Here is a 22,027-nt window from a genome sequence, read left to right as displayed (position 1 = left end):
GAGCACAGACCGCGCCTGTGGAGGGGTAAGCGCAGTCACAGATGCCACCGCTTTCAACACCGGTGGATGGACTGAAGGACAATAGTCACCCTTGTTCCTGTTGGGGCAGGTGCAAATCATCTCCTTGGGATGGAACTTCCTTGGCAAACTTTCTACTCTGTGCATTTACTGTCATGTGGTAATTAACCACATGCTCATAAGTACCAAGATTATTTTTTTTCCTTTAAAAGTGTCTTCTTGTCTTATCTTTTCCTAACTGAAGGACTCTGAAAAGTCTCTGAATTGATGAGTTGATCTTTAGGACTTTGTTTCCTTCTATATTCTTTAGTGGATAAAGTCCTGTTTTTATGCACAATCCGTTTTTTTTCTGAGCAAACAAAAGGCAGTGTCTTTGCTTACAGTTTTGAACCACACCTTCCAGAGGGCAGATTCTCCCTGTTCCTAAATACCTCTGCTCCTTCTCCTGTTGTCTGCTGGCTTCTTCCCCTGGCTTCCTCTTCCATCTTGTAAAGTTACTTAGATTGCTAAAAAATCTACTATTTCCTGCATGACCACATCCTCTAAGCTGCAGTTTAGTTCTCTTGAGGCTGTTTGATTCATCAGATTGTCTGTGGTAATAGCTTGGATTCTTCCTCTTTTACTTGGTTCATCCTTCATAAAGAAGAAGTCACTCTGTGTGTACTGAAAGGAAAGTGGTTGGAATGCCCAACATATTTAGGCTGATGACTTAACATCTTCTAGCACAAAAATGTTATTAACATTTTCATGTTTTTCACATATTTCTGAAGTTACTAAAAGCATTAGAGGTACAATTTCTCTCACTAAAAATCATTTTTATTGGTTAAGGTACAAATGCATATGCATACATTTAAATATTTGCAATGGAAAAATTATTTGGAAGAACTTAGCAAATTCCTAACCTCATTTTCAGTTCTTTTGCTGGCCCCCAGTTAGATTTCCTAATGGCCTAGGGAATGGAAAATGAGGTAAGGCAAACAGAAAATCTCAGGTGTGATCATTATGGATATAGATAAAAATAACTAAACATTGAAAGGTGTTCAATTACTCAGTGAATACTTTAAAACACCACCTTGACCACATATTTTGTATTTTTTGTGACCCAAGACGCTGAACCTTACCCATCAAGTGGTGTTTTGAAGATACATTTTTTCACGACAGCTTGTTTGAAAGAATAAATATTGTTGAGGTATAAGGCCCTAAAATACAGGAACAATCTTTAACATCCTAATTTTTTTCATATGTAATTTCACAGCAATAGTCACAGTCCTATCTGTAAGGGTAAGAAGAGGTGTGAAAGCCAGATAATTCTTTTAATTTGCCACTGACCATGTCAATAATTCTTCTTGCTTCAGTAACCACTGGAAGCTTTGAGGTTCCATGCACCATCTACCATGTGTTTTGCAGATGCTTAATCAGAAACACTAAAGCATATGTCTTATTTTTAATTTGTCTTCTAAACACAGAATTATATCTCACTGTCTTCTGCTTCAGCTTTAGTGACCATCTCCAGATAAGAATATAGTTTCCATGAAGATGCTTATAGATCGCAGGCAAATATACCCTGAACCTTTTCTTAAATAGATTACAAAATGGAGCATTATCTTGCTCTAAGATAAATTTTTGTGGATTGGAATAACTCTTTGGAATCTCTTGGTATCTCTTTGCAATATCAGGTTTTGAAGTGTTGACACCAGAAGTGTATTACAGTCATTATTGCAATGTACAGTGGTAAGAACAATTTCCTGTGTCTACTCAGTGATCTCATGGTTATGCTTGATTTTTCAGCAACATGATGTCAGGAAAAGTTCATGTTCAAGTGATTATCTGTAACAACCCCAGAGTTATTTCTTTGACCTACATTTTTCACTCTTGATATATCTTGCATTTGTCTGTCTTGAAAAGCACTTTCAAACGTGCCCACCATACCTAGAAAAATACTTTCATATAAGACTTCATTTGACATTTTAGTTCTTAACTCCACCAGCTTGTGATCCTCTACATTTTATCACAAAAGAGGAAAACAGTGTGCCAAATCCAGATGCTCAGAATTCCACATTTATGATTCTCTCTTGGGATTATTGAACTCCTAGTCTTAGTCTCTTTGGTTTGAGAAGCACGGAATATGTCTGGTCTTAATTCAATGGATTACTGTTGGTTTTCTTTTATGCTGGGATTTCTTGCAACATTATTGATACAAATAAGAGTGGTTTCAGTCCTGCATTCTTGGTGGATGTGAGTCAGTAACAAAAAAAAGATCTCCTGATAAGAATTAGCTTCCCTGGTGAGATGTAGTGTTATGCTGCAGTTTCACATCTAGGTTTCCTTTCTATATTAATATGTTACCTCATTTTTTGTGTATGCATGATTTTTAAATTATTTCTTTTTTCTTTAATTTATGAGCTGTGAATTAAAAATTTCATTCATTGTTCTATGATGTGGCTAAATTCTAAAGAATCCACTGATATCCATTAATATTGGCTTTTACAGATAATAAAACACAAAGCCAGTAATTTGCATGCTAAACACAATTTGTTCATGTATTTATTTTGACATTGTAAATGATATCTATCCAGTCACCAGGCATCCTGCCATCCTTTAAAAATACAATTTGTACCAATAAAAACAAAGCATCAGCACATCACATCCTACAAAAGCCAGCCAGCCAGCCAGAAATACAAAAAAAAACTTTCTCCACCCTTGCAATCCCCAAATGAAATCCCATTGCCCCAGCCACCTCACCTCTTGTCAAAATATCAAGTAAAGACAACATCACGCCCCAAAACTGCTAAACCAAACCACCACAGCCATGTTTTTTTAAGGCAAACACACCGATCTAAGAGAGAGTAGTTAATTTTATTATGTAGTTAATTTTGTAGTTAATTTTGAAGTGTTCAGGCTTCAGCTCTTGCAGCACATTTCCTTACAAATGGATCTGGAGATGCCATCTACCCATTCTCTCATTCTGTCAGTAACCCAGAGATCTTTAAAACTCATGGCCGGAGCCATGAGGCTCTGTTCATTGTAGGTGGTATTTCTTAGGAGGCAGAGAGCAGTGGTCTGGATGGGCCATGTGGTTGCTCTCAGTGTTCATCTGGGAGGTAACAAAGTGAATTGTTCGCACTTCAAGTCAGATTTTAATTTGTCCGGAGTCCTGCCTGAACTTCTGCCTTTGTAATTAGCTATGGGAGCAGTAATGTGAATACAGCAACTGGAAAGATGGATAAGAGAAGTGAATGCAGCAGCTGGAAGGATGGGTGAGAATATAGATGGCCACTAATTTAATAGCATACAGTGGGATAATCAAGAGCTGAAACAAAATCCTCAAGAAGATACCTAATGTCTCGCCAATTTTTGCACCAATAGCTTTTAAAGCGCGCAAATATCTGCTCTCACTTAGAGAGCCCATATAATGTGGATAATCCGGGGCAGACAGCCTGGGATTAGACTACCTGTTTCAGCTGTGAAGACTGCTTACCAGCAGTACTTTATTTGATTGTATTGTGTGGGTCAGTCAGAGTTTAATGGCACCTCATGGTAAGGGGCAATCTTAGAGAATGCCACACAGGAAATACAGAACTGGATGTGCGCACTCAGGCCCAACCCAAAAGATTTGCTGCTACCAGTAAAGCTGTTTATACCTTTTGATTGCATAAAACTTCTTTAGTGAAGTCACCAAAGTACTATTCAGTGCAAAATGTGAGGAGTAAAGGTATTCTGCATAGACAACTTCAGGATCATCAGGCTTTCTGGCAGAAACTCCACAGGAGGCCTCCACTGTAAAAAAATGTTGCATTCAAATGGAAATAGGCTTCCAATACCACCACAAAAGGTGAAGACTGAGAGTAAGCAAATAAATCTGCTTATTATAAAGCAAATGCAAGAGGATCAACATCTTTTATTCCTCTGAAGTGGAGCTCAAGCAACTGCTACACGGATGACTTGAGAACAAAACCAATCCCATAGCCACCCATTGCTTTAAGTGAAAGATGCCGTACCCCTGCAAGAAAAATGCACCACAGAAGAGTGGAGGATCTGTTGTCTTCAAACAGTCTTGCTACCATATGTGGTGAGACCATGACCCTCATTTTGTTTTCACTTTGCTTCATCTATTAATATTACTGGAAGCAGGGAACATGGAAAATGAAAATCTCCTTTTTAAGCTTAGTGCAGACTAGAAAAAGCAGAATTGGCCAAATCCCAAGGTACCACTCCTAAAACAATAAGCAAGCATGACAAATAGAAAGCTTTTTCATTTAGGAAACATTAATGTCATTGTTATTAAATTTATGGTTAGATAAAATCTCTGTTCAGATACTACCAATTATGTTTGATATGCTATGAAGGGAGGATACAGATTTTTTAGCTTAATCACAGAAGCAATAGCTGAACTGAACATATTTATGGACCTATATAGTCTAGACTTGTTATCTTAGCCTTTTCCCACTTCCCTCACCATTTTGCCAACCTTCATCTGGCCAATAAATACATGGGAACCGATTTCTGACAGAGTTAATTACCTCTAATTATGTCCCTCTTGTTACTTTACCAGCTTTGACTCACCATAAATTGGTCCGGTGCAGATGTTGGCAAGATAAGAACTCTAGTCTCTCTCCATATGTATAATAAGTATGTATTTATTTATATATCTGAACATGTTAGTTATGCTGCTGTGGAGGACTGCATCAGTTATTTCATGACTGCTAGGACTGTACAGCTGACTGGCTGTGCTTGCTGTCCTGGGGGCAGATACAGAGATGTAATTCCTGCCCTCTGCTGCCTGCTCCAGACCAGGGCATTGGTGAGATACTTTCAGTCGTGACCCAACAAAATCTGGATTAATAAGAATCAGGGGAGGATCAAGGGAGTAGCATTGCTAGGATGACATAGTGCTTCAGCAAAGGCCAGTGCACAGTATGCTGGAATAAAAAATAGTTTAGGTATCAATAAATAAAACATAGAAATTTAGGTTGGCTGGAAAAATGACAAAATTTATCTTTTGGCATTTCCATTTCTGACATCTAGACACAAACCTGATGCCTGAAACATCAGGGAAGATATTGAGCAAGTGACTCAAAATGAACTTCTGACTCTGAAAGGCATTTTTAATCAGTTAGGTTCCAGGGTCCTGGCTTATATAAATGTAGGAATGCTATTCACCTCCTTTGCAAAAAAAATTAAAAAAAAAAAAATTAAAAAAGGGAAAAAAAGCCCACAACAAAAACACCCTAAGGGGTTGTAATAAAAACCCAAATACATTACACCAAATAAAGATGGGAGGGAGCGGGGGGGGGGATTGGAAAAAAATAGTATTATTGTCAGGAAATTGATTCCAGGGAAGTATACATTTTTTGGTCAGGTAAAGGTTGATTTTTGGTTGAACTTTCTGTCTGAAAAATTACAGTGAGATGGTCTGCATTGGTGGGGGTAAGAAGTAATTTTTATTTTTTATGTCTGAGTTGTGTTTGTTCATCTCTCAAACTGCCCTTCATGTCTTATTTTTCAGTGGGGTAGCACAACCCTTTCAGCAGCCTCTCCCTAGGACTGAACACTGCTCTGTAGCATGGAAATCCCAGCTCAGGGACATAGCAAATGTTGAAGTAGCAAAAAGTTTGAGATAATGTGAGCCTTTCCTTGAGGAGAAAAACTGGGTCACCTGCAAAACTGAGAGATTTGATGTGCATCCTCAGTTCTCACTGCCCTCAGACATTTATTATTGTGAATTTTCCTTCAGGTTATGGTCTTTGTCTCTACTCCTCCAAACTCTGATTCCTTGCACAGAGGCAGTGTACACAGTGTACAATATGAAAAATCTTTTGTTGCTGCTATTTCTAACATTTTCCTCCTCTATTTCTCTGTTGCAGATGTGGATGAATGTGCTTCAGATTCTCACCAGTGTAACCCCACCCAGATCTGCATAAATACTGAGGGGGGCTATACCTGCTCCTGCACTGAAGGCTACTGGCTGTTAGAAGGCCAGTGTTTAGGTAAAATCCTCATGTGATATGTTATCTGAGTTATCTGTGTATGTGTACCTGTTGCTCCCTGAAATAATGCCACTAAGCACTTTTGCCAAGCACACTGTTAAACCTTCAGCTATGTGGGAACTGCTTTGTCTCTGTAAGTGCCAGTGAGAGGTTTGGCAGAGAGAGTCCCTGATGGAACAAAGCTGCAGATGTAAATGCCATATGACTAGCATCATAAGAGTGTAATAACTGGGCTTTTCATATTCTTAGTCTGAAGGATTCCCTTTCATGTAAGATCAATTGCAAGCATGTGTGCATAAAGATTTTTGCCCAAACAGACCTGTGCTCTTCTTACTGTGACAGTGTGGACCTCAAAGGATCTGTATTTGATACCAAGAGATGGGACCGATAGTAAATACCTCTGAACTAGGTGCCAGTTCACGATCTTCCATCATCAGTGCAGTTCTATTTCAAGTTTATTATTTTCCTTGCAGCAATGTCCTGTTTATCCTTTTAGCTCAGTCCTGTTGAAAAAACATCGTCCAACAAACAGCACAGGAAAACAAACCTTTCGTTTCTCCTCTCCTCCATCCCTCTCCCCTCACTTCACATGCTCATAGGATGATGATGTAGGCGTTAATTTTAGGTACACAGGTAGGACCTAGGAATCAGCATACAACTTTATTTAATAAAATTTGCCCATTATTAGTTTTTTCCCTGCAGTGCAGGCTGTTTGGTGCCAGCTCTGCGGAGCTGGACCATCCCATCACGCCTCCTCTGGAAGGAGAATGGGCTTTCCCTGCCCATTCGTCCCTGGAGCATCTCCAGTTATTTTCCAGCTTTCTCCTCCCAAGTACCGATTCTGTGAAAGGCTCATTCATGGCTGCTTTCCTAACTACTGCAAACAGCTGCTGTGTAATTCACCTGGCAGGCACCAGGCTGAGCCCTGTCCAAGCTGGGGTCTGTGCAGCCATAGCCACTTCAGGGAGTCACTGGCTTGTAGTTCCCTGGGATAAGAAGTCTCCAAGGCCCCTGCTCCTTAATCTTTGATAAATCAACTCTTGGGAAAAAAAAGCTTGTGCTGGGGAATGTACAGTCATCTGTGATAGGGTGGGGATGAGGGAGGGAAGGAAGGCAGATTCTGCTCTGCATCACCTGTTCCGTTGCTCATTTACCTCTCCCAGTTACAGGCCAATGAAAGGGCTGTGTGCAGCATTCAGGATTTGAACACAGATCTAAAATACTCTTCTGCTTGATGGTTATAGCAGAGAACTGAAATGCCTGCATTGATGAATTGATTTCAGTAGCTCCTTATACTATTTAAAATAGGGAATAACATCCCAGTATTGCCCTATTTAAGTAATTATGGGGTGGATTTTTGCAAGGTATGCAAAAAAGGAAAAGCAAATTGTGTTTAAAGTTGCTGTATTTTCCCCTAAATTTCAAAGAAGTCTCAGTTTCCATACTTTATACTGGCTTTGGAGAAGTGATTTTTGCTGCCAGAAAGCAGTAGAGGAATATTTACTGTAATCAGAGGGCCAAGTTGGAGTTTAGAGACAGATTTTTTTGGTGCACTGTTAGTAGTGCAGTGGCACTCAGTGGAATTACCAATTACCAATTACTGTTAGTAAATCACTGGTGCAAAAACCTACACTTCTGTTGCAATTATCCTGTAAAGCTTCCACAGTGGAGCCAGTGCAGCAGTATCCACATGACCCACCCACAAGAAGCAGCTCTGTAGAAGTCCTTATCTTCAAAATGTAGCACTCTTGAGATAACAGTCCTGCAAAAAGACAAAGCGTGTACTTAGTGCATTGTGTCAGTGCAATGAGGTATTCGTTTACTTCAAACCCATGTTATTTTTGCAGGATTTGGTGAAGCCTGCTGCTGGTGTACTCACCACCACTGACCTGGCCCTTAGGTTATCTTGCTGACAGCATATAATATTCTGGGTTTTCTATTGCATAAACTTAGCTTCAAAGCTTTAAAGCAGCCATTAAAAGAAATCTCCATAAAACAAAAGCCAGTTGATACCAAAGGAAATGTTAAGGCTTTGAAAGGACAACTATTCCAGGTGTTTCATTTTAGTTTTTGGTTCTGAGGCAAAAATCTTCTAGCCCTTACCATCTTACATATCTTAGAGCATTTTCTTGTGCTCACAGTACTCAACTGCATTCATTGCTAATGCTGCAATTCAGCCCAAACTGTATTTTGGCATAAAATTAACTGTTTATACAGTCTGTAATTTGTCAGTTAAAAATTCATATAAAAAGAGAATGTGACTATTTGGAAAAAAAATAAAAATAAAAAATATCCTCACTAAAAAACAGAAGCCTGTAGTAACAAACACTGCTGTACCAGTGAGCAGCTTTGGTATATGTGGAGGAAGAGAAGGTTTCTATTTTGATTCTGCCAAAATTTTGCTGCAATGTTGGCTGTGCTTGAGCTGGCAGCCTGTGCCAGCTGTCAGGTATCCTTTGAGGGAGCTGCTTAAAGGAACAAACCCTGATTTAAATTGAAGATTACAGCAATGACTATCAATTCATCAGGCACACTGGTGGATGTCAGATGTGGATAAACCACATTACCACATTCTACTGGGGATAGGTATATTTTAACTATAACACCATGTCTGAATGCCTGGAAGCTTGGCTGTTAAATCCATGACCAGTGTGCTGGGTTATTTCTCTGTTATCGATACGTTTGGCTCAATGTGCTTGCTGCTTTGTGTCTCATGTGAAAATGCAGACCACTCTACTTTCCATCCTTCCCACCCACAGATATAGATGAATGTCGCTATGGCTACTGCCAGCAGCTGTGTGCCAACGTGCCCGGTTCCTACTCCTGTACGTGCAACCCCGGCTTTACCCTTAACGACGACGGGAGATCGTGCCAAGGTATGTGTATGGTAAACCATGGCTGAAATCTTTGGTCCCCCCTCAGCCACACCCTTAAAACTTGCTAGGTTTTTGGAACACAAGTAGCCTTCCCAGCATTGCTTTTGAAAATGTTCACAGGTTTGTCAGATAGATATTTCTGTCGTTTCACAGTACCTCAAAGGGGTTCGGCTGCAACATGACCAGTGTATCAGGAGAAATATGCACAGAGGCCCAAACCTTAATTCACTCAATTCAGTGGAATTACCAAGTGTTCAGACACTGAATTTGTCATTAAAATCTGAGGTTGTGTGACTCAACTGAGGCAGGAAACCTTTGTCAGATCAGTAAATCAGAGTCTCCCAAGATCCAAACTGGAGTATTAAGCATTAGACCACCTTTTGCTGTGATGTGCTACCTCAAAGTCAGCACAAGCTCTTCACTGTCTCCCTAACAAAGCAGGGAGCATCTTCTCACATGCTGCAGGAGAAGGGCTGTGCTAATGATGCCCAGAAGTTGTTAATGGCCTACAAGGCAAAAAAATACTTCTTTTGCCTTTGCTTGAGGTTTCCAATAAGGACCCCTCATAATGGCATTATCTTTCTCAGGAAAGTCCTGCTGTTCTCAGGTCTGTTATGACAATATTGGTTCAATAGTTTTCAAATTGCAGGATAAGGACAGAAACATATGTAATAAAAATTTCATCTCCATCTTCCATGTTATTTTTTTTATTGAAGACATTCCCAAATGTTTCAATACCATACATATTATGTTTCCAACATATTATTCCCATGCATCAACCTGAATCCAAATAAACAACACTGGCTTGGTTATATTTTTTCAAAACAAATCGTTCTGACTGTGCAGCTAAACTCTTTGAAATGCTCTGCAGTAAAAAAAAATTAAAATGAGGTTTGGGGAGAAGTCACTGATGAATTTGGCATTGGTTTCCCATAGATGTGAATGAATGTACAAGTGAAAACCCTTGCACTCAGACCTGTGTCAACACCTATGGCTCTTTCCTCTGCCGCTGTGAACCTGGCTATGAACTGGAAGCTGATGGAGTTAACTGCAGTGGTAACTGTCTTATTTAATGTTTTGGTTCCTTTAATTCTATTACATTTACTTTTCCAAAGGTATTGTTTTGTACATACTCTTTAAAAAGTTTTTTTGCCTTGGTCCCTGGTAGCATCAGGATGGCTGCAACTCATATGAACTTCTTTGCAGCTACAGCACTCAGCAAATACCCAGAAAAGCTCAGTGGAGGAGGGCCACAAAATGTTTTAAAGAAATAAGCTAAATATTCAAAAGATTCAAGACATCAAACCATAAGAAAGCACTTTGTAATGCTGGACAGGAATCCTTATTAGAGCAAGTAGAGATAGTCCTAGAACATTCTTCTATTATTAAAGATATACTTTCTATAAAGCACTTTTCCATTTGTCTGTTGAATGCATGTATTTCTCTTGCTCTTAACGACTGCTCTCTTCTGCCTGAAACTTTCCTCAGTTTCCCCTGTACAGGTCTGGCTTCACTTTAGGAACAATATATGATTTCTTAGTACAGTTATTGATGACCTGTTCACCACACAACAGAATAAATTGTGCTTATGTCACTGTAATTTTTCCTCTCTGTTTTTTTGTTTTTATTTTATTATTTTATTTTAATGGAAGGAAAAACTTATTTCTTTGCTTATTATTCCATCAGCCTGACAAAATTAGAGAATTCAGCCAATATTTTTTGGAAGAAAAAATGCACTGGAAAATACTTGAGTTTTAATTTACAGTAAACAGATGTAACATGCTATTTCTGAGAGAAGACATGTGAGATGCAGTGTACATGATTAGTGTTTCCCAAGATATTTTTCCTGCAAATCTCTGTGTTACAAGGGAAAGAAGAAATATTAAATATCTAAAGGGTCTTAAGAATTAAACATTTAGACTGCAACACCTAACTTAGTGTTCTGCTTTCTGATGGATTTTCTTCTTCTAAGTTAGACTCCTGAATGTTATTTATGTGTTCGCCTCCTGAGCTACCTGGGGGTCTGAACCAGATAAATCCATTGCAATGCCCAATAAAGTGGTGCTTGAGCCTCATCCATGTCTGAGAGCTCAGACAGCAAAAGGGTCTTTCCACCATCCACATAAAGAGCAGAAAATCTTTTCCTGACAGTCTTGTGCAAGAAAATGTTTAACAAAGCAGGTCAAGTTTCTCTGGATGAGCTTCTTCCACTTCACAGCAATCACTAGACATCTGGGGCTCGCAAAGAGAATGCCTGGTTAGGAGGACACTCTTTATGAGACACCCAGGATTCAGATTGCTTTCAACAACAGGGTCTAGCAGCCAACTTACCTTGAAGTTGGGAGGCATTCTTGCCCAAATTCAAGGAGAGAGGCAGAGATTTCAACCCAGCTTTCCCGACATCATCAATACTTTCTAATCACAGAGGTCTTCCAAGGGCATTAGATGTGCTCTGAAATGACAGCCATCCTGCTGTCTGCACACAGTCAGCAGAATGCCAGAAGTGTTTAGGAACACTGTGGGCTCAACAGCAGAAATGTAGGACCCTCGGGGCTCTAGGTCCCTCAGCACTTGACAGCAGCCAAGCACCAGTTATATGAATCCAATTTGGAGGGCTGGGCTAGGATTGCAGAGGGTGGCTGATATCTTGGTCACTTTACGGAGTCAGCCTTCAGTTCATGTATTTTCAGGAAGGTGCTTATTTCAATGAACTCACTGGGGAAACTCACACAATAACAGGACCATGTAGGTGTAGAGTTCCTTTCATCTCTCTTTTGATAATCTGATTTCAGCCCTAAAGCCACTTGGATATATTTGGACTCCAAATACTTTCCAATCCATCTGCACAAAACACCAGAAGTGGATAAATGGACTGAGCCCAATTTAGAAGAAAGGGAAATTCAGCCTGAAGAGTAAAAGTGATTTGCCTGGGAGAGTCAACATGCCAGAGCTGGGAATAAGAACTTGGGAGTTCCTGGCTGGGGCTCTGGCCTTTGTTTCTTTCTTCCCCTGAACAGGGAAATAAGGAAATGATTAGTGGCAGCCTCCCTCGGCCTAGTGCCTTTGCATGTGTTTTTCCCTCTGTCAGCCATGCCTCCATGTGCAGCCCTGAATTTCATCTTTCTCACTTGAGCACAGCTCTGCAAACTGACACAATGGCTGGTCAGTTCATGAGTGCAAGGGGGAAAGAGCACAGTTTCTGCTTTCAATCAGATATTTCACAGACTGTCTAGCTTCCTGGATATCTGGGAGAGGGCTGGACCTTTCAGCATGTCTGACCCAGGCTGGGATGTGCTCTTACAGTCTTGCTGGAATGACTTGGAAGTAACCAACTAGGGGCTAAGAAACATAAAACAGACAGGGAGTTCTGCTGGAGTTCTGCTGGAACCCGTGTGGCCCTGGGAAGGTGAAGCTTGCTCTCCATAAAAAAAAAAAAAAATAAAGAAAAAAAGAAAAACAAACAAACAAACCCCAAAAAACCAAACTACTGCCAACTTTTTCCTTTTGAATTACAGTTGCAGCTTTGTTGTCAGAGTGTATCTCTGACGTAAAACAGGAATGAAAACATGGCCAAGTGGTGACAGGTATTAGAAAAGAAAAAGAAATAAATAAAAGGCATACATTGTGTTCAGCAGCAGCTTTGGTTTCCGTAGGAAAAAAGTGTTTAACCAAGAACTTGCTGTATAGCATTTTGCCAGGTTACTGCAGAGCTCTAGGGAGCTGGAGACTGTCAGCCTCCAGCTGAGGTGATGGGCAGGTAGTCTGGATGGCTACCTGTCTGCAGAACTGCTCTTTTGACAGTAAAGCCAAAGACACTAAACTTTGTTTTACCACTGCAGACATGGACGAATGCAGCTTCTCAGAGTTCCTCTGCCAGCACGAATGTGTGAATGGGCCTGGTTCTTACTACTGTACCTGTCCTTCGGGCTATAATTTGCTTGACGACAATAGAAGCTGCCAAGGTAACATTCCTGCACTGATTAAAACTCCTGGGGAATAGAAAATAGATCCTGTGTCTAGAAAGAATATTTCAAGAATGAGTTTTCAAGAATTGAGATGCTTGGTCTTGGCATTGCACAGTGAAATACTCGTAGAGGCCAAATATGCAAATCTGGTCAGAATGTCATCACGTGAATATTCCTGCTGAGGTGAATTGGTGTGTTGTTTTAAGTAAGACTTTTTGGCTAGGAAACAGCTACACAGAAAAGACCTCAAATGCTCTCCCCTCTGCTGCACATGCCTACTTTTCCCATTCTCTAAGGCCAAAGAGTTTGAGCAGCCAGGTCCTTTCCCTTTTTCTTTTTGGCAGCATTTAGCATGTGGGAGCACTCTAATAAGCAGAAATCAATGGAGTAAAAACTGATCTTAAAAGAGGGGTCAGTTATAAAATGGCCACCTCTCACAGTACAAGAGTTTATGAATTTTGGGGTAATTCTTTAAGATGGAAAACAGTTTGTAGGAGTGGTGTCTTGTACATATTTCCTTGCTTTAGCCATTCTCTCATTCCTTGTGTTTTAGATATCAATGAATGTGAAATAAGAAACTTCACCTGCACTTCACAGCAAACATGCTTCAATATCCCAGGAGAATATAAGTGTTTAGATCCAGTACGATGCGAGGAGCCTTATCTCCAGATTAATGAGAAGTGAGTAATGTACCCACAGCCAGAAAAACAAATTCTGTCTGTGAGAGTTGCATCTAAACCAAATAAGCTACAATTTTACAACACAGCCATGAAGCCTGTCTAAAGAGCTATACATACATGCTATTGCTATATTTACCACTGGTAAGCTTTATAAAAATAATAAGTTGCAATTCCTTAGCAGGTCACCAGATGTGATATTATATGATCTGATATGTTATGATATCATATCATACTCAGATGTATGTGAAGTTACACTGGAAGGACAGATATCAGCTGAGAAAACAGCAAGGCTTGTGATGTAATAAGAGACATTTACTTACATTACTATCTGACTTCATATATTCTCAAATGAGCCTGTTTATTAGTAGGAATAATTCCTACAAACGCTAATTAGTTTATGTCACTGTTGGACACGAAGCAGAATGGTGGATTCAGTCACAGCACCCAAACGGATGCTAAGAAAAGCTTTATTATCTGAACTTTTCAGCTTTTTATAGGATATTACACTACAGATTTAACATGATTGGTAAAGGGAACACCACCTCTCTGTCTCATTGGTGGGACAAGAGAAAACACACTCATCACAGCTGTACAGAACTGTTTTGAGAAAATGAGATTATTTACAATAATAGTCCTTGAGTGAGAGGTGCTCTCAAGAAACTTTCCCTTGGGAACAGATCAGCCACTGACAGGCTGTAGCGCTCTCAGTCGCAGAAAAATCAGATCCACAAGTTTATGCCTGGGAAGTACTCTAAATTATCAGATGATAGAGCAGGATACAAATAGCTTCTTATTGCTTAAAGGCTAAAAGTTCTGAATAGTTCACAGGCTGATCTGCCTTGCCCAGAAACTGCGTATGTCTGGATGGGGCTGTTAGCACTGTTACTGTCTCAGCTGGGAATTATTTGAGCATACAAACAATAAACACTTCTAAAAATAGCCTATTTCCTTTACATTTTTGTATGTATTTGTATGTATATGGGGCTCAAAATATTTCAGTTGCAGACAGATCTCAATATCCTGCAGTCCACATTATTTCATTCACAGTGTTTGCACTAAGCCAAATAAGCAGGAATTGCTTGGTAACCTAATATATTATACAGAAAAATAAGAGAATAATAATTAGCCTCTTTCCTTTAGAATTTAGTAAAGTATTTACATTGCTTTCTGAACTAGGGCAGCTGAAGAGTGGACCCATAGGATTTGTCTAGTTCTGTGTTTTCCTGCCTTGGTGATTGAGTCTTAAACAGGAATTTTAAATAATTGAATCTTCTGTATCTAAATTCTCCAGAGCCCAACTACAGAGTCCTTGCAGAGCAGCTTGTACCAGAACTCTTGATGTCTGAGCTTTGTGTTTGGTGGCTTTGGCTCATGTCTAGATGGGACTGCACTTAATTTGTGACATATGTGTAGGAGTGGTCAGTATAAAAACTAAGTGAATTTCTTGCATCTGCATTTTCTGTGGAAGGAATTGGGTGTTTCTAATGCCAGGAGCCTCTTTAGGGGGGACATGCCAGATGCACTGTCTGAAATTGATGTCAGTAGTAGAGATTATAGAAAAAAGAGTCAAAAAACCTTTGCCCAGTCAATTCCCCCAACATGGCTTTTATAAAGGGATATCCTGCCTTACAACTTTCTTAGAGCTCTCCGATGAAATCAGCAGCATATGGCTAGGGCACATGGACTGATGTAGTCTGTTTGCATTTCCAAAGGCTTCTGAAAAGACGCTCACATAGTTATTATGGAAATTAAGCAGTCATAAGTAACAGAGAAAAGTCCCTGGAGCTGAAGAATAAGAGGCTGAAAGATAAAACTTAAACAGAGGATAATATTAAATTGTCAACTTTCCCACTGAAGTGCTGCAGAGGTCTGAGCTGGATCTACTTGGTCCATCATAAGCAATGTGGGGAGAAGAATAAACTGAGAGATGGGCAAAGCTGCAACAGTATCTGACAACAGTAGATAAAAGAGTGAGTAAAAAATATTGTAGAATAAGCATCAATGACTGTGCAATAAAAATGGCAGATAAAATTCAGTGTAGATAAATTTAAAGTAAAAAGAAAATCCCAAATTCGCAAATTAAATAAGGACCACTGGTTTGATCATAATCCATGTAAACTGAAATTTGAGGATTCTAGTTCCGTGATCTGCAGTATTCACTAGAGGTCAGAAAAGCGATCTGAATTTCAAGTGTTAATACGTAGAGAATATCCTTGGACCACATGCTATTGTGTACCACATATTTAAGACTGTGCAGTTCCTTCCCCTCTTGTCAAAAGAAATATAAATGAACAAAGGTTCATAAGAAGCAGTAGGATGATCAAAAGTGTGGAATAGCATCCTTGCAAAGAACAGCCAAGTTAGAGCACGTCAGCCACGAACAGGGTCAAATATGAAGCCCTGAGATGGGTGAGGAGGATGAGCAGGGATTGACTGACTGCTCTACTTTCAAGTAGAGCATCTGGGAGCATCAGATAAAGTCAGAAAGGCCATGCAAAGAGACATGAAGGGGGATATGGAGCTCCTGGCCACAGGGGGCTGTGGATGCCCCCTGTGCAAACATTCATGTGGGAAGCTGGAAAAGCTGATAAATCAGAAATGCTTTAGTAGCTGATGAATACAAAGAAGGAATTTTTGTTTCAAGGATTCCCTGAGTCACAAACAATTGGAGAATATTGGTGGAAGTGTCATATGCTTGGCTTGCTATCCTCTTCTTCCTTAAGGCTCTGCATTTGATGTTAGAGCTTTGGTTTGATCCAGGATGTCTACTGTACATTTTCATGTAGTATACAAAATACGATGAAACAAAAATCACTACTGTTTATGTAGTACTATCAGTGAAATGATCCAATAATATTTTGGAGACAGTTCAGTTTAAATTACTATCAGAACAAACAGAGTATTCTACATCTGCAGGCTGCTTGAAAGACAGTTCACATTTTTGAGTGATCTAAGGAGAATGCCAAGGTATTTTGGCTGAGAAGACAAGAAAAAGGAGGCAGGATATAGGCCAGAATAGCAATACAGAGAATGCTAAAAGTGAGAAAACTCATTACAAGTTTCATTGATTCTTTTATCTGGTCAGCAACATTATTTGTTTATTTATTTATGCACCTATATTAGTATATAAAGAATCAAATATTACAGCAATTTGTAACCCATGATGACAATTCTGTCTCTGACAATCAGCCGCTGCATGTGTCCAGCTGAAAACCCTGGGTGCAGAGACCAGCCCTTCACCATCCTGTACAGAGTGATGGATATGGTGTCTGGGAGGTCTGTGCCTTCAGACATTTTTCAGATGCAAGCAACAACTCGCTACCCTGGAGCCTATTACATCTTCCAAATCAAATCAGGGAACGAGGGCAGGGAATTCTACATGCGGGTAAGTCTGGTGCTCACTGGGGGAAAACTTGGAGTATCTTGTCCTTAGCTGAATGTCCTGATAGCACAACTGAACTTTTCATGACTATCATTTAAACCTTCAATATGAGGCATTCTTTACACACAGATGTGCAGAGCAGTGTGCTGATCTGCAGGAACTGCTGGATCTCTCAGGAGAGTAACCTATCCAAAGCAAACATGCTTCTTCTATGAGAGACAGGTTTAGGAAAGCCCAGAGCTGTACCCATGTCTAAGAATAGCTCAGGTTTCCCAAACTCAAGAGAAACTATTGTGCCAAACTGTTTTTTATTTGATGGACAATCAACAACTGTCACCAAACGACTCAATGTTTCTTGTCTGTTTTGTTAAACTTTTTCATTGGAAATTGAAAAACATGAAAACAAATAAAAAGTAAGCAAAAAACCCACCCCTTTATGCCAACAATCGACTTTCTGGGTTCTTTGCTTTCATTTATTATGAATTTTTTTCACTGAGAACACACATTTTATGTAGACACTGATAGAGTAAATGTAATTACCTGGGGGGTTTAAATTTATTTTCTTTAGAAGATCTCTGTGTTCCTCAGTCATCTTTGCCACACCACCAATATGCAGAGATTACAGGGGTGTCTGCAGAGAATAGGGCACATCCACAAGGGATGGTGACACTCAGGAGGTTGATTTTCAGCCCCAGGCAAGACCTGGCTCTGACATTCACATTAAGTCCTGTTCTGTGGCTACTGAAGGTTTCCATCCCTCAGGGGCACGGGTAGCGGGATGGATTCCAGGACATATTTCTCACAAGAACCTCAGATTCCCACTGTAAGGAAAAATGTTTCAAAATCCTGAACTGACAATCCAGTTACAATAATTTACATCTCACAAGAGCTTTCCTGTTGCCAAGTCATCACTGATGCCACTGACCTTTTCCCCTCATCTGGGCTGATCCAGCAGGTGCTGAGGGCCCAGCACCCACCCCCGTTGCCCGAGCCTGCTGTTGCAGTGATTTACTGTGCAGCCATGCCCTGGGCGGTGGGGGGGACACTGTGCCCTTGCTGAGGCACCAGGACCTGGCCTGCCATGGACCAGGCAACATACCCAGCACCTCCTCATGGCTATGTCAGCCTTCTCTGATCAAAGGTAACAAACACCCAGTTTTGAGGTAAAACTGGACAGGTAAAACAGGACCCCTTGTGTCTATGTAAATTCCCGAAGGAAAATAAACTGCAGTTGGTTTCAACATCAGCAGCTCTGATTTTTAAATGCACATAATCCACTGCTCTGGTCAGATATTACAAAGTTCTGCTTCCATTTAATAAAGAACTGGTTTTCTGAAGTGCCATTGCATACTCAAAGCTCTCTTTGGAGGGTAAAGTTTACCATGCACAATTACCATTAACATGCACAATGTACCACAAACCCAGACCCCATTCACCTGGGAACACCTGTTTTCCAGATTCTGTTAACAAATCCCCTTCTGGGTGTCTGTGCTTTACAGTAACACTGTCCTTTACATCAAACTAAAGAGTACCTCAAACAAACAAACAAAAAGGTATCATTACTTGTTTATACCCTAAATCCATGTTTTCATCTTTTTTTCTTTTTTGGGCAATAGCAAGTGTCTAGGTTCAATAGCTACTTTAATGTGCAGGGCTTCCAAAGGCTTTACAAACTGTAGAAGGTGATAAATAGTTCACACTGCAAAGAAGCCAAATGCAGAAATGAGACTCTGTTCCATCAGTTGCAGTGATGAAACAGAAAACACCTATTTTGGCTGCTTGAAGACTGTAGTGAAACAGTAGTTTTGAAGAACTATTTTTGGCAATCTCACTTGCTTTCTCTTGTTTTGTGCACAGCAAACTGGACCAATCAGTGCTACTCTGGTGATGACCCGTCCCGTGAAGGGGCCCCGTACTATTGAGTTGGACTTGGAAATGATCACTGTTAACACCGTCATCAACTTCAGAGGAAGCTCTGTCATCCGGCTCAGGATATTCGTATCACAGTACTCCTTCTAAACTCCAAGTTTGTGCCCTGGAAACATTCAGCCAAAAGAGACAGTTCCTCCTCTGCAGAACTCTCTCCTCAAAAGCCAGTACCTATAGCAGCTCCAGATCAAATCGCTATTTCCACAGACCCGGTGACCTACGCCTGTTTGAGCAGGGAGAGGCCTCTTCATGCACAGTCCCAACCAGGATGCAAACTTCTGAAGATACCATATGATTCTCTGTGTGATCATGTATTTTAAGGACTCTTCTTCTCACTGTAAACATTTCTAGGGCATGAGTCTATGTGAAAGACTGTGAACCTCTGTAGCTCCAAAGCTGCTTAGCAGAAAGCACCAAAAAAACTGAGGAAAAAGCTGGCTTTTGCAATCCTGCCTTTTTAAATGTTTTTTTTCATTATAAAGGAAAAGCAGACAAAAAAGCAGAAACAAAAAATCCACCTATTGAAACAAGAGACCTCAGAAGTCCTAATTTGCTTTCCCAGTTGTCTCTGGAATTATCAGTCAGGCACTTCGTTTCAATTCACCCTGCATTTTCTTAGTTTCACCTGTTTTTTTTCATTCTATTTTATAGTTAAAATTCATTGTAAATTCATTCCAAAAAACATGTTGTACTATGTAATCTTTTGCTTTCTGATAAAGTGTCACATATTTGGGTTCCTTTCTGTATTAAATCTTTCTATATAACAGAGTTCATAGAAATCTATCACTGGATGGTGTGTTTTACAACATTTAGGATTTTATCTTTGACAAGATCTTTGACACAGTCCTCGACTGCCAGAATAGTGTCCAGCATAAGTAGGGACTTTAGAGCAGATAAGAATCAGAATCTTATTTTTCCCTGTTTCCTGAGTGTGATAGTTGCAAACATGGCCACAAGGTAGTAATACTAACTCTTGTAGTTATGGATGCAATAATCTCCTGTTCAAAAACCACTCAGGTCAGACCTGTCCAAATTCCATCAGAAAATATGAATTGTTTTTTCACTTCACCAGCACTTCTAACATGGGGGAAATAGGTGAAAAGAACTAGGACAAGTCTTACTCATGCTTCTACCACAAAGCAGACTGGACTATACCAGTACCCCAATCTCAAACAATGGGATCCCACAGTTTCCGTTGTAATTTTCTTCTCAGGTATAACTGCTGTAACCAAAAAAAGTTTCTTCTAAAATCTAATCTGAATCTCCATTGTAATCTGTTGATTTTTAGCCTACTTCCAGTAGAAATTGAGAACAGTTTATCTTCCTCTTTGCAGCAGTCTAACATGTCTGAAGACTTTTGTCATGTCTCCCCTCAGACTGTTCTTCTCTAGTCTAAACAAACCTAATTCTTTTGGTCTTTCCTCATACATCACATTTTCTGGACCTTTGATCGTTCTTTTTGCTCTCATCTGGATTCTCTCCAGTTCACATCTTTTTTAAAGCACAGTGCCCAAAACTGTGAAAAGTATTCCAGCTGAGGCCTCTCAGTGCTAAGCTAAATCTATATATATGTTTAATAGTTTGAAAAAAATTTAAAAATTGTATAGTTGAAAGGTATAATGCGTGTTGAAGCCACTGGCATTTTGGTCTTTTATTTTAATAGGGATAAGGGTTCATATGGCTTTTCCTTAAATTTGTCTGGAACATGCTCTTTTGCTTTGTTTTTTCCTTACTGGCTTATTGGCTCTCTAGCATTGCTAGGACAGGAAGGAAAACCTTTGCATTGTCTTTTGAGAACTGGAAGTGCTCAGTGCTACTTGGGAGAAGGGGCTTACAAAGATTGTGGTGTGAGCAGCTAGGAGCAGAGTAGCAATGTGAGGTCTTCATTAAAGTGGAGTACTAAATGGGAGAATACAGACTTGGAAAGTTATTACAACACAGACTGCATGATAGAATCAGAAAACTGACTCTTGTTCCTAGTAAGCTTTGTGAACTGGTAGGGACTCTGCTCTTTTTCCTTGTACTCAGCTTGAAGGAAGCCTCGATGCTTTCAGCAATAAAACACTGAGTTTAGCAGCTTCCGTTTCTTAATGGTTTAAAGGTTTTCTCTCTGCTGCTACAACATCCTGGGATGCTGTGGCTCAGAGCTCTGTCCTTTACTGTAAAAACAAAAAGGCTGGAAACAGACTCCAGGGTTTAGTGAGCCAAGCTGAAGGCAGAAAGCCAATGAGTTTTATGAGCAGCCGACTTGGAGGAGATAAATGCAGAGGAAATGGGCGGCAGAGAAATATCAGAAATAATCATTTGTTTTCTGAGTGTATCATGGCTCATCAAGTACCACAGTCTTGGAGGGAAAAATACAGATGATCAGGAAGGAAGAATGATAATTTATAACCATGGAACTAAAAGTGCTCACGTTCCAGACGATGGAAATAAAACATAGGAAACATGCAGGCTCTGGTGGACCAGAAAGCAGCCGAGGGGCAGGCAGGGTCTTTCACTGAAGATGTCCAACTCTTAAAATGCTGACAGCTTTCCCAATGCTTAAAATCCCCTCTTCCCCCCTTTTTGTGCCCCTATGTTATGGCTCCTTCATGCCCAGTTGAGGAGTCCTCTCTTCCTGCCGCCACATCACCTCCTGGAGTGGAAGTGCACCCTGTCAGACATCAGACAGCTTGTCACTTCTGGCCTGTGCTCCCATGGCCCCCACATGCCAACCTGATTTAACCCTAAATTAGAAACATCAAAACCCAGAGGAATTCCATAACAAACACTTTGTTAAAAGAGTAAAGCTTGAGTGCTTGGTTTTAGCAGAGTCCAGCATATACTCATAAAACAATATTGCACTTTCTATATAAACATTCTGCGCCTTAAAAAAAAGTGAAAAGTCTGGGAACAAAGGAATTCAGTCACTTCTCAGCCGCCATAACATCTTTCATCACTCACTATCACTCCAGCCAACTTAAACTTTGCCAAAATATATGCCAATCTCAAAATAATAAATTACTAGCAGTTTATAACATCTAAACTCTGTATTTCCTAGTCAGGGGTCTGTTTTCAATAGACCATTGCAGACTCAAATATTACAGCAATTCTCACCAAATAAAAAAAGAAGACTATGCATATCAGGTTTTTACAGCATGAAAGTTAAAAATGTAAACATGCAACTGCTGCATATATTGATGTTCTT

The 22,027-nt window shown here is 40.0% G+C and overlaps 1 protein-coding gene across 3 annotated transcripts in view; it reads left to right on the top strand.

The window, feature by feature from the left end:
* FBLN5 (fibulin 5) overlaps positions 1 to 19,574 on the top strand; it is a 44,340-nt gene extending 24,766 nt beyond the window's left edge. For all 3 annotated transcript variants that reach the window (XM_058848326.1, XM_058848306.1, XM_058848315.1), the window contains 7 exons: positions 5,883 to 6,005; positions 8,765 to 8,881; positions 9,818 to 9,937; positions 12,721 to 12,843; positions 13,400 to 13,526; positions 16,716 to 16,911; positions 18,766 to 19,574. In XM_058848326.1, the coding sequence (XP_058704309.1) occupies positions 5,883 to 6,005; positions 8,765 to 8,881; positions 9,818 to 9,937; positions 12,721 to 12,843; positions 13,400 to 13,526; positions 16,716 to 16,911; positions 18,766 to 18,927 (968 nt within the window). In that variant the 3' untranslated portion in view covers positions 18,928 to 19,574. The remainder of the gene's footprint in view (positions 1 to 5,882; positions 6,006 to 8,764; positions 8,882 to 9,817; positions 9,938 to 12,720; positions 12,844 to 13,399; positions 13,527 to 16,715; positions 16,912 to 18,765) is intronic.
* The last annotated feature ends 2,453 nt before the right edge of the window (positions 19,575 to 22,027 follow it).

Source organism: Poecile atricapillus, chromosome 1 (assembly GCF_030490865.1).
Source record: "Poecile atricapillus isolate bPoeAtr1 chromosome 1, bPoeAtr1.hap1, whole genome shotgun sequence".
In the NCBI taxonomy this organism is placed as follows: domain Eukaryota; kingdom Metazoa; phylum Chordata; class Aves; order Passeriformes; family Paridae; genus Poecile; species Poecile atricapillus.
The sequence above is the reverse complement of the archived record's forward strand: the minus strand, read 5'-3'. Positions and strand labels throughout refer to the sequence as shown.